Source organism: Salvelinus namaycush, chromosome 10, assembly GCF_016432855.1.
Source record: "Salvelinus namaycush isolate Seneca chromosome 10, SaNama_1.0, whole genome shotgun sequence".
Lineage (NCBI taxonomy): Eukaryota > Metazoa > Chordata > Actinopteri > Salmoniformes > Salmonidae > Salvelinus > Salvelinus namaycush.
The window spans coordinates 7,884,154-7,896,666 of record NC_052316.1 but is presented as its reverse complement, the minus strand read 5'-3'; the positions used below and the strand labels follow the sequence as shown (position 1 = coordinate 7,896,666).

At 43.1% G+C, this 12,513-nt stretch overlaps 1 protein-coding gene across 1 annotated transcript; it reads right to left on the bottom strand.

The window, feature by feature from the left end:
• Positions 1-508: 508 nt before the first annotated feature.
• LOC120054399 (transmembrane protein 47-like) lies at positions 509-7,726 on the bottom strand. The gene is made up of 3 exons (XM_039001813.1): positions 7,501-7,726; positions 1,773-1,913; positions 509-1,676 (listed from the first exon to the last, which is right to left on the bottom strand). Exons 1-3 carry the CDS (start codon positions 7,724-7,726, stop codon positions 1,498-1,500), a joined length of 546 nt encoding a protein of 181 aa, XP_038857741.1. The 3' UTR covers positions 509-1,497.
• Positions 7,727-12,513: the final 4,787 nt, after the last annotated feature.

Here is a 12,513-nt window from a genome sequence, read left to right as displayed (position 1 = left end):
CCGTGGAATGAGTTTGACACCCCTGTGTTATATCGTAGTATACCACTGTATGAGTGATGTGTGTGTGTATTTAGCTATGTTTATGTATTCCGTTATGCTTAGTTAGGGACTGTGGATTCAAATTAGCTGTGTTGAGCGTATTCTGGTGCAAGCATCATATTTCACTGTCTGAAACGTGTTTTTATTTGCACATTGTCCCTTTAAATAAACTACTACTACTTCTCTAATTTACTGTATTAGAAATGCATTTACCACACGAAAGCACGTCGAACTACTCTATTTACATATCATACAACTGCTGCTATTTGAAGCAGGCACAGATGGGGTTAGGCCGCAGGGTGCAGTTGGTTTTAGATTAGGATTGGGGGCCACAAAAAATCTGAACTCATCATGAGGGGCAGCAGTGGATCGCAGGTCTGCGTACCCAAATCCACACCCATACCCACACAGGCAGTCAGAGTCACCTTGCGAGCATTTTAGCGTCCCCTCTTGACAGTGGAGAGAAAAAATGTGACTTTTAGAGTCAATTTCCTGCAATTCGACAAATTTTGCCACGGGGCGTAGAGAAAATGTTGCAGTTATAAAGCAAGTTTGTTGCAATTCTACACATTTTGCCATGGCGCGGAGAGAAGATTTAGCAAATTTATAACAAATGTCATGCAATTCTACTCATTTTTCCATGGGTGGAGAGAAACAAGAGTTTTACAACTAATTTTCTGCAATTCTACACATTTTGCCTTCCCTTCATCTGCACTGATCTAGAGGAGCAGTATAGGTAAAAGGAAATTACTCTATGCTGCCTGCCTTAACCAATCCAATCTTCTTTTAGATTAAGGCACAAGCAAAGGTAATCACATATATGAGTGGGGGCGATGTCATGCATCCTTGATTCCTTTTCTTAGGTGAGTCACCTTCCTTTCCTCCTCAAGATCAATCTGTCCATCTGGCCCATCCCTCTGCTCTCTGATTGGTCTGTGTGTCCGTCACTCTCAGCTGTCCCTTCTCCTCCCTCTCGTCTCTGTATGAGATCAGCTAATCCATCTGTTCTCTGTGGTTTATTCATGACAAAGCATTGTGCTGCCAATTCCTACTGGAGTTCCTATATTAAAGGGGACCTACTGTTGGCTCAGAATGTGGACATGATTTCACTGATGAATCTGATTGGTAATTAGTATTCCATTGAACTGTCTGATTGGCTCTTTAGCCTCACCACTTAGCCTATGGCAGATGTCGGTCACAACACAGGCGGAGATGCCTGTGGAGACCACAAGCTCATACTGTGCTATACCGTGTCCCTTTAAGTCTGGTATAGTACAGTATTGTAAAGGTTTGAATGTATAGACAGACACTACTGTTGTTGATTCTCCAATCGATGTGTGTGAACATGTGTTTTCTCTACCAGTTCTATAAGGTTCAGTGTTTCAGCTGCTATCACAGCGAGCGTGGGGGAACATGAAGTTGTGTAGAGGCCTCTCCTCCTCTCTAATCTTGCAGGGTTTAGTAGTAGTCGTCATAGTTCTTGGGGTTGAGGCAGTAGAGAATGGCCCCTCCAAAAGAGAAGATGGTGGCCCCACAGGCGAGGCCATAGCCCCAGTTGAACTCGTGGTATATCCTCAGGCTGACCGTCTCAATGAACTTAACAGGGTAGAGGATCAAACTGCAGACCTGGAGCACCACTGTTAGGGAGAGAGGAGGAATGGGAGTGAAGGAGAGAAATGGAGCACATGAAATGACACAGAAAAGGAGAGAATAAGGCAGATTCAATAACGTACCTGCAGCGAACAGCATGACAGCGATGGGTCTGTAGCAGTGGCTCCTGGAGCCGACCCACACTGACACCAGGGCCACCAGGAAGGAGAACAGGATGAGGGCTGCACCACCCAGCAACAGGACCAGCGTGGCAATCTGCCAGTCTGAGAGAGGGAGAGAGAGAGAGAGAGAGAGAGAGCGAGAGAGAGAGATAGGGGGTTAAAAAAACATGTTCAGTTATGGGGGTGGTGGTTGGGGGGGGTCACACAGCCACAGTGAAAAATGCCACAGCCACCGACATGAAAGTCATGCAGGTGAAAAATCACATTGCACACACACCATCTGGTAACAGAGGGCTTCCTATTCCTCATGGGTATAGGAAGAGTATTCTGAGAATTTGACAGAGATTTACAAAGAAAATGTTTTCGTGGGGGTTATAAGCCTAGTGATCCATGTTTACAGTGTGGCGTATGGTTCAAGAATGTTAACCCGGCACTAAAATCAGATCTTTACCCAACACAGAAGAATGGACGAAAACGAACGCGCGCATACTTTCTCACACACGCACACACACACACGCACGCTCTCTCCGTCTCTTTCTCACACACTCTCACTGCTAGGCTTCTTAATGAATACCAGTGCAGCAGCAGAAGTAGACAAAGCAATTATCTGGGTGACTCCGGTAATAGGTATCCATCCTGCCTGCCCGATGCAAAATCAGCAGCAGTCTCAGCCTTTCATTCAGAAGAACTGCAAAACATTCAACTCAAGTAGAGACTAGAAATAGCACTCGCTGGAATGCTAACAGGGATAGGGGGCGGGCGAGAGGGAGAGCGAGCTACTAGCTAGGTCTACTATATTGATCCACTTCTCTGCATGTATGGAATGAAAAATAACCTCGGTAGAATAAAAATGTTGGTGGGTTGAGGAATAAGGGATAGAAATTCTCTAGAATGTAATAGGTGGTATTTGGGGAGAAAGCTGGGATACAATGTGCTCTGTGGTGAAGTTTCCCCTCTGTGCAGATCTAGGATCAGATCTACCATAAGTGGGGGAAATGCAAATTGACCCAATGACCCAAGATCAGCGTCTACTTGGGCCAACTTCACCCAGCGATAGAATGTTAAACAAGCTTAGTCTCACATAGCTAGCTGCTAGACACTCTTATCTAACAGGCTAGACTGTGTGGGGGGTGTACTGGCTTCTAGGCACATCATCTTAGTAGACTGAGTGGGCTATCAAGACTGATGGACTGCTGAGTGATATAACTATATAATTGTTAGGAGTAACAGTCTAGACTCTGGGTGGGGAAATGGTATATGTAAACAAACAAGGGATGTTATGATGGGGTTGTTGATTACCTATTACAAATATATGTTAACAAAGTAAATACCCTCACAGAAAGGGTTTGGTTTCTAATGATAAAATATGCTCATCGTTAGACATAAAAGAAAAAGGCAGATCTAATATGTAATCACACAATGTTCATTACAATCACAGCTAAACAGGTTGATGCATGGCAAATTATTTCCCCTCTATAGCAATACGAGAACCATCAAACCATTCGACAATGAGAGAATGTGACAGCGTGTAAGCCACTTAAACTACAGTTCCCGTCCTCGTCGGAGGGAAATTCATTCCATAGGCCGAGCTGCTCGAACATAAACAAACATTCACTTCAAATATGGCTTCTACGATTTAGAGTTTTAAAATGGTCCTGTCATCCATCACAGGAAGCTGGAGGGAACCCACAAAACGCAGAGCTCCCTGCGGCCTCAGTGCTTTCATAACATGCGGTACTGACTTGGAACGACCCTTGACCTCTCATTTGCAGCCACCTCACTGGCTGCCTCCCCGACCGCAGGAGCTACACTAACTCCTGTCCGTCTGTATCTAATCATTCTAGTCATCTTCTAGTCATTTCGGTCCTTTTTTCCCTATCAGACTGCAACTGAAATTGCAGGAGCTACTGAGGTTCTTATCAGTCTCTATCAGTTGTGTAACAGCAGGATACAGAAACTCATCTCAGCAGCTCAGAGATTTGGAACGGACCCACATGTTCTGTGCGAGAAATACAGCCAGAAGTCTCAGTGCTTGAAGGACAGGAAGGGCTAACTATTAATCTTGGGTCTGAGTCCCAAATGGCACCCTATTCCCTATGCAATGCACTACTTTTGAGCTCTGGTCAAAAGTAGTGCACTATGTAGGGTTATGGTCCCATTTAGGATGCAACCTAGGTCCTGTATGATGACAGATGGAAATGGTGATATGCAAGATCCAATCTGATCGGTAATTACATCTCCCTGTGTGTATTTCAGGAGCAGCCATCCCTGTTAATCGAAAAATCTGTATTGGCCTTCAGGGCCCATCTCAGCCTGAGACAGTAGAGGGAATGTGTCATTTTTGTTGTGGTCCCGGACAGGCACACCTGATTCTACTTGTCAACTAATCGTCAAGCCTTTGAGAAGTTGAATCAGATGTTTTTGTCGGGGGCTACAACTAAAATGTGTGCTGTCGGGGGTACTCGAGGACCGGAGTTTGGAAACACTGTCAAAGGAGAACCCTTTTTGGTTCCAGGTAGAACCCTTTCTTTCCCCTTCTGTGGTAAGGGTTATTTTAGTCGTTATTGTTATTCGTTATTCACTGTATTTATTTATTGTGTCACTATTTCTATTAAAAAAAAATATATATATTTATCTTTAACTCTGCATTGTTGGAAAATGAAATCAAATTTTATTTGTCACATGCACCAAATACAACAGGTCTAGACCTTACTGTAAATGTATTATTATAAAAAAATATAAGAATATTAAAAACATACAATATACTTGTAGTGAAGACGCTCAACAACTACATCACATTAGTCATCTAACAGACTCACATCCAGAGCAACCCACAGAAGCAACCAGGGTCAACGCCCTGCTCAAGGTCACATCGACAGATCTCCCACAAGGTCAAAAAAGGGGACCCGAACCAGCGATCCATCAGCCACCGGCCCTCCAAGACCCCCCCACAGTTCCCCAACAGCTGCCCCTCAACCATCCGAGACCCCCCACATTTTCTTCACGCACAACAGTATCTAGGGTTTACTGAGAATTGTGCGAGAAACAAAAAAACATCCAGTCAGGAGCAGTCCTGTGGCCGAAAACAGCTGGTTGATGAGAGAGGTCAAAGGAGAACGGCAAGAATCGTGCAAGCCAACAGGCGGCCCACAAAGAAGCAAATAGCGGTGCAGTACAACAGTGGTGTGCAGAACGGCATCTCGGAACACAAGACATGTCGGTCCTTGTCACGGATGGGCTATTGCAGCAGACGACCAGAACCGGGTTCCACGCCTATCAGCTATAAACAAGAAAAAGCAGCTCCAGTGGGCACGCGATCACCAACACTGGACAATTGAGGAGTGGAAAAACATTGCCTGGTCCGACAAATCCCGGTTCCTGTTGTGTCATTCTGATGACAGAGTCAGGATTTGGCATAAGCCCAATCCTGCCCGGCGTCAACGGTCCAGGCTGGTAGCGTTGGTGTAATTGTATGGGGAATGTTTTCCTGGCACACGTTAGCTCCCTTGATACCAACTGAGCAACGTTTGAATGCCACAGCATATCTGAACATTGTTGCTGACCAGGTGCATCCCTTCATGGTTACAGTTTACCCTTTGTCACATGGATACTTCCAGCAGGATAATGCGCCATGTCACAAAGCATGTATTGTCTCAGAATGGTTCCAGGAACATGACAGCGAGTTCAGTTTACTTAAGTGGCCTGCGCAGTCCCCAGACCTCAACCCAATAGAGTATCTTTGAGATGAGATGGAACGGGATGTTCGCAGCGTGAATGTACCGGAGTCAAATCTGCAGCAACTGCGTGATGCCATCGTGGCAGTATGGACCAACATCCCTGTGGAACGTTTCCGACACCTTGTCGAATCCATGCCCCGAATAATTCAGGATGTTCTGGAGACAAAGGGGGGTCCGACCCAGTACTAGATGGATGTACCTAATAAACTGGCCACTGAGTGTAGGCGATCATTTGCAAATGTAAGCAAGGTTTGAAATTATTATACAGTGTATGTGAGGAATAATATGGTGCCATTTGGGATGCAGCCTGAGTCTCATATTCCCCCATCATCACCTCTGACTGAACTAGAATCAGTGCTAATAATGATGAGTACTGCCTGCGTAGTGCTCACACACTCGGTCCACATTCGTTGCGTCCCTCTCACTGGACTGGCATCAGCACAAAACGTTCTCACAGAGACACTCCATATTCCTGAGACTGTGTCAACCCCTGCATGTTTTGTATCTGACCCGACCTCTGCCCTGTGTGTGTGTGTGTGTGTGTGTGTGTGTGTGTGTGTGTGTGTGTGTGTGTGTGTGTGTGTGTGTGTGTGTGTGTGTGTGTGTGCTTGAGTGTAAAAAAAAGAGAAAAAGCGTGGGTGCTTGAGTGTAATATCCAAACGTCACCCATTTCCATTTGTCATCTGCGTTAATAGAATGTTCTTTGGCACAGACATATAGGACGTCAACAAACATGCACAACAACCCTGCAGAACTCATTATTGAGTGTACCTACCTGGTCATTTCAACACTAACACAATTTGTTTAATGTCCTGGGCATGACACTGAGAGAACCTGGATATTGGGAGAAGAAACTGACTGATTACTGTGAGTCAAATCAATATGTAAGCCTAGTGCAAGGCCAGCCTGACAAAATGAGCAGTTTGCTGTGTGCAGTTAATGTGGTATGCTGGCTGCTGCTGACATGGAGACTCCATGTCTTTATAAGGAATCAAGCTGCACTTTGTGTCAGAGTGACAGTAGGAAGAAGCAGGGACAAAATGACCTCCAGTTACTCATCACAGAAACAAAACAGTGTTGTCAGACAAATAAACAAAAACGTACTTTCTGCCTGCACAACACACAGGACAACAATCAGCAAGCCAAAAATAACTAGATAAAAAGACACATTAAACACACGTGGTGGAATAATCGAAATACAGATTGTTTCTACAAAAGCTTCTGTGCTGGATGAAAAATAAGTCCCCTTTTCAGCGAGAAACACAGCATTTCTCGAATGCGGCACTTGTTGCCCTGGTTACACTTATCTTCCGGCAGGATATTTGGATCTCTGGGAAGTATTTGGATCTCGTTTCCCTTACTCCATGTCCGGCGGAGGAACCCCAACAATGGCTGATTTTGTCGGCAACAAAAGCCCAATAAAACACCAGCTGGACCACCGCTCACTCGCAAGGCAAAAATACCCACATCATTTAGCGGCATGCTCGGCAAATAGAAAATAGGGTAACTGAGAACTTTATAAAGTCTCATATAATTATATTATAAGTATTACGTTGAAATAAACTATTTTTAACTTAGAAAAGACAGCTGTTTTAGAGTGCACACATCTTAAATGGGGAATGAGGAAAATCTATATTAAGAAAATTATGCTCCTGCTATTTCCTTTTAGCCTCATCATAAATTGTTACTGAGCAGAGAAAAACAATGTTTGTGCTGATGCACCAGTGGACTCAGCAGCAGGGGGCCCATTGTCATTTCTGACTTAATATGCATCTCAATGGATGCTTTGAATATGACTGTGGGTACCAAAAATATCCCTAAATCCCCCAAAATAGAACCCTATCACATTTTCCCTAATCACAAACACAATATAGATGCATACGGGCAATTTGAACAGTTAAAACACTGTAATAACTGTTGACTTTAGTAAGCACGAGGAAGGTCTCTCTCACCAGTCTCGAGTGTGGTGTTGCACTGCCATGTGTCCGAGGTGACGGGCTTCCAGCAGGACTCCCACAGAGACAGGTAGTACTGGTTATCCGCCGTTACCCACGCGGGGCTCAACACAGCCCCGACATCCAGACAGAGCGCGAGGAAGACGCAAACCAAGCCCACCAACTTCAGGGGGGTCAACGCCGACACGCGCACTTCCTCCATTCCACTCCCGGATGAAGCCATGGATGGCGGATGATGGGGTGCTAAACAAAAGTATCTTTCTCCGAGGATCGTGGGTTTGCGGTTGGGTCGCAAACCAAGAATTTGGGGATTATCCCCCGCGGTATGGAGAGTGGGCAGCCTCTGCGCGTCAGGGACGCTGCTGCAGCCGTTCCACAACTGCTGATGTGACTGCACTGCACATTGCTGAAATATCACAGAGCGGCACCTGCAGGGTCACCCCCCCCTCCCATTTTCTCTCTCTCACTCTCTCTCGCTCTTTCTCCCTCCCTTTCTCTCACTCTCTCTCCCTTTCTCTCAGAAGAAAACAGGGGCTATGTAATCTTATTTTTTATAATTGAACCTAACCGATTCTTATTTCTTCAAGGAAGTTTCCAGTAATTTGGTATTATATATTTTTTTTTATATAGGGGAAAAAGTCTGTCCCACTCCTACACACATTTGATACTTTGAGGCCAGGCACCACACCCTAACAAGGTAATTTTCCTTTAGCCTAATTCTATCACAATCAACTTTTACCAGTTGAATGTAGATACAAATATAGCTTTTTTGTATTACAATATTCCTGAAATATTGTATTAAAATATGCAAATTAGGTGATCATTCCTTAAATATTCTCATATTTGCATATAATGCAAATAAAATTATGCTCATATTTGCATATTATGCCAACAGAAAATTGTAGACACTGGATGAAGTCAGCCTAAATATTTTCTTCCATTTTGTTAAAACACTCCAAGACCGGATTTATACATAGCAGATTGTGGATAAATACACGTTCATGTTTCTATATCTGTAAAACACTAAAGGCCTACCTAAAATCCATTTTTGGCAACAACAAAAAAATGAATAAATTGTATAAAAATTGTATGCCATATCAACAATTCCCGATGTCTAAGTCTGGAGAAAAAGTCTAAGGATACCCACACAACATTTGGTGAATGCAGATGCTTCTGAGGCTGAGAAAAATTTGTTGGAGTGTGGGAAGAGTCTGACTTTCGGGAAATGGCAGTTAAAGACAACTACCCTGAATTTAGACTACCAAACGCCAAACACCTGTTTAGCCCCAATCAGCATCTCTTCAAAGTAAGTTACTACATATAGTCCAGTTGGTAACATTCTCTATGAAATGGGCTTTAACATGGTGATTCAATGTAGTGAGCTTTGAAGCTTTGAAATTCATATGTCCATTTAAAAGTGGTTCGAATTCATTACATTTTGATGGCGTAGTATGATAAACTGACGAAAATATACATTTTCATCAACTCTTTGAAAGAAATACTGGCCCAACGCTCTAACCACGATGCTACCTGCCGCCCCATTCAATGAACATGGGGGTTTTCTGACATTTGATATGATTCATGGTTAATTTCAGTCTCATGTAGGCTGTTAGACCTATAGGTGATGTGTTCAGTGTTCATTTTAAACTACAGTCAAATCTGATCATAGACTGGAGTTTGATTAGACATTTTGAATTTGATATTTTGTGACAAGTAAAAAAAAACATCCCAAAATTCATTGGTTTCTCCTAAACTTGTATGCTGCATACGCATGGATGATACATCCCATATCTACTCAGTTCGTGGCTTGCTCTTCAACCGATCGCTGCCCGCACCTGCCCGCCCGTCTAGCATCACTACTCTGGACGGTTCTCACTTAGAATACGTAGACAACTACAAATACCTAGGTGTCTGGTTAGACTGTAAACTCTCCTTCCAGACTCACATTAAGCATCTCCAATCTAAAATTAAACCTATTTCGCAACAAAGCCTCCTTCACTCATGCTGCCAAACATACCCTCGTAAAACTGACTATCCTACCGATCCTTGACTTCGGCGATGTCATTTACAAAACAGCCTTCAACACTCTACTCAACAAATTGGATGCAGTCTATCACAGTGCCATCCGTTTTGTCACCAAAGCCCCATATACTACCCACCACTGCGACCTGTATGCTCTTGTTGGCTGGCCCCCGCTACATATTCGTCGCAAAACCCACTGGCTCCAGGTCACCTATAAATCTTAGCTAGGTAAAACCCCGCCTTATCTCATCTCACTGGTCACCATAGCAACACCCACCCGTAGCACGAGCTCCAGCAGGTATATTTCACTGGTCATCCCCAAAGCCAACACCTCCTTTGGCCGCCTTTCCTTCCAGTTCTCTGCTGCTAATGACTGGAACGAATTGCAAAAATCACTGAAGCTGGAGACTCATTTCTCCCTCACTAACTTTAAGCATCAGCTGTCAGAGCAGCTTACCGATCACCGCACCTGTACACAGCCCATCTGTAAATAGCCCACCCAACTACCTCATCCCCATATTGTTCTTTTTTTGCTCTTTTGCACCCCAGTATCTCTACTTGCACATCATCATCTGCACATCTATCACTCCAGTGTTTAATTGCTAAATTGTAATTACTTCGCCACTATGGCCTATTTATTGCCTTACCTCCCTAATCTTACCTCATTTGCACACACTGTATATATACTTTTCTATTGTGTTATTGACTGTACGTTTGTTTATTCCATGTGTAACTCTGTGTTGTTGTTTGCGTCTCACTGTTTTGCTTTATCTTGGCCAGGTCGCAGTTGTAAATGAGAACTTGTTCTCAACTGGCCTACCTGGTTAAAAAAAGGCGAAATAAAAATTTTAAAAATGAAAAAAAAAATTTTTTAAAGCCCCTAGCTGTACCTCTATTCCAATTATAATGCATAGGGGTATTGTTTTTAGGCCAACGAAAAGTTTCAACCAATACAACAGAAGTGGAAAGATGACTCGACAACAAAGAGGAGTTTATGTCGCTCTACATTTGGGTCATAGCAAGATAATAGGGTTTCAACCATCAAAGATCAAGCAGAAGTGTGCATCGGTGGGAAAAGTACTCAATTGTCATACTTGAGTAAAAGTAAAGATACCTTAATAGAAAATCACTCAAGTAAAAGTGAAAGTCACAAAGTAAAATACTACTTGAGTAAAATTCTAAAAGTATCTGGTTTTAAATGTACTTAAATACAGTGATGGAAAAAGTAGGCCTACCTGTCATACTTGAGTAAAAGTACAAAAGAAATGCTATACATCAAATTCCTTATATTAAGCAAGCCAGGCAGCACATTTTGTAATTTTTATTTATTTACGAACAACCATGGGCACACTCCAACACTCCAACATAATTGACAAAAAAACTCAGTATTTGTATTTAGTGAGTCCGTGTGTGTGCATGCGCGTTCACGCTTGTCTGTGTGTGTGTGTTCCTGCATCTCTGTGTGCATTTCTGTCTTTTAGGACTGTAGGACGACTGTGCCTCGTGGCAAAGTCTTTCTACATAATCACTGATGATTACAGATTCTAATCAAGAGGCTCTCAGGGGAACAAGAAGGCACCGAGTGGATCATCACACACTAACACAACACCCCCTGAGCCACACCAACACAATAGATCAATCACATCACTAAGAGACATCACACACTCACTCACACACACACATACACACACACATACACTGTGTACATTGCAGCAAATTTGCCAGTAAGCCTAAGCAAGATCCAAATCTACAATTGTGTGTGAATCAGTAAGTGGTGTAAAGTACTTAAGTAAAAATATTTTTAAGTACTACTTAAGTAGTTTTTTGGGGTATCTGTACTTTACTTTACTACGTATATTTTTCACAATTTTTACTTTTACTCCACTAATTTCCTAAAGAAAATAATGTACTTTTTACTTAGCAGGACAGGACAATTGTCTAATTCACCACACACTTATCAAGAGAACATCCCTTGTCATCCCTACTGCTTCTGATCTGGCAGACTCACTAAACACAAATGCTTATTTTGTAAATTGTGTCTGAGTGTTGAACTGTGACCCCGTAAATAAAAAAAAACAAGAAAAGTGTGTTGTCTGGTTTGCTCAATATAAGACATTTTAAATGATTTATACTTTTACTTTTGATACTTAAGTACATTTAAAACCAAATACTTTATTATTTTACTCAAGTAGTATTTTACTGGGTGACTTTTACTTGAGTAATTTTCTTTTAAGTTGTCTTTACTTTTACTCAAGTATGAAAATTGGGTACTTTTTCCACTTCTGGAATGAGTCCACCATCTAAGCCATGTATTCCAAGATATCTGAACCTCTTGATGAGCTGGTGTTGTAGTCCTACTAAGTGGATGGTGTTCTACTAAGGATCCTACATCTACACTACCTCCATCATCTGGGAAACATGCCTGGCCCAGCGCTCATCCCTATCTCTAGTTACTCATGTGACTCCTGGGCACGCCTCCAATGGCTTCAGGGAAGTGGCATCCTACTTCTGACACCAGTGCAGTGAGTTTAGGAGATAGGATTGAATAGGATTGAAACCCACAACCTTGGGTCTGTCAGTCAGACATCTAAGCTATTATACCAGTCAATATACAGTAAATGTGTTTGTCAATGGTGTTGTGCTATTGGATGTTATAATATTTTAGGGACCTTAACCCAGCACCTAGTGACATCGCCAAGAGGTTCGAACCTCTTGGCATAACGGTTAAGGTGTTGGCTTGACAGTCACTGGATCTGGGTTTGAATCCCGGTCAGGGGCACCCCCTGATTTCAACAAATTGGTGTCAGAAGTGGGATGGCGCAAAGGCGGCCATCTGAGAGGCGTGTACACGAGAGGGACATACTCTCCCGAAGGAGGGGAGTAATGTAGTGACCTTAACCCAACACCTAGCGACCTCCTCAAGTGGTTTCGAACCTCTTGCATAATGGTTAAGGTATTGGCTTGACAGCCGTTGGACCTTGATTCGAG

Excerpts from the sequence above, each read along its gene's own strand:
- LOC120054399 (XM_039001813.1), bottom strand. The coding sequence starts at position 7,726 with ATGGCTTCATCCGGGAGTGGAATGGAGGAAGTGCGCGTGTCGGCGTTG. Across the intron at positions 1,914-7,500 it reads CAACACCACACTCGAGACTG|ACTGGCAGATTGCCACGCTG; the intron begins GTGAGAGAGACC and ends TCCCTCTCTCAG. Across the intron at positions 1,677-1,772 it reads TGTCATGCTGTTCGCTGCAG|TGGTGCTCCAGGTCTGCAGT; the intron begins GTACGTTATTGA and ends TCTCCCTAACAG.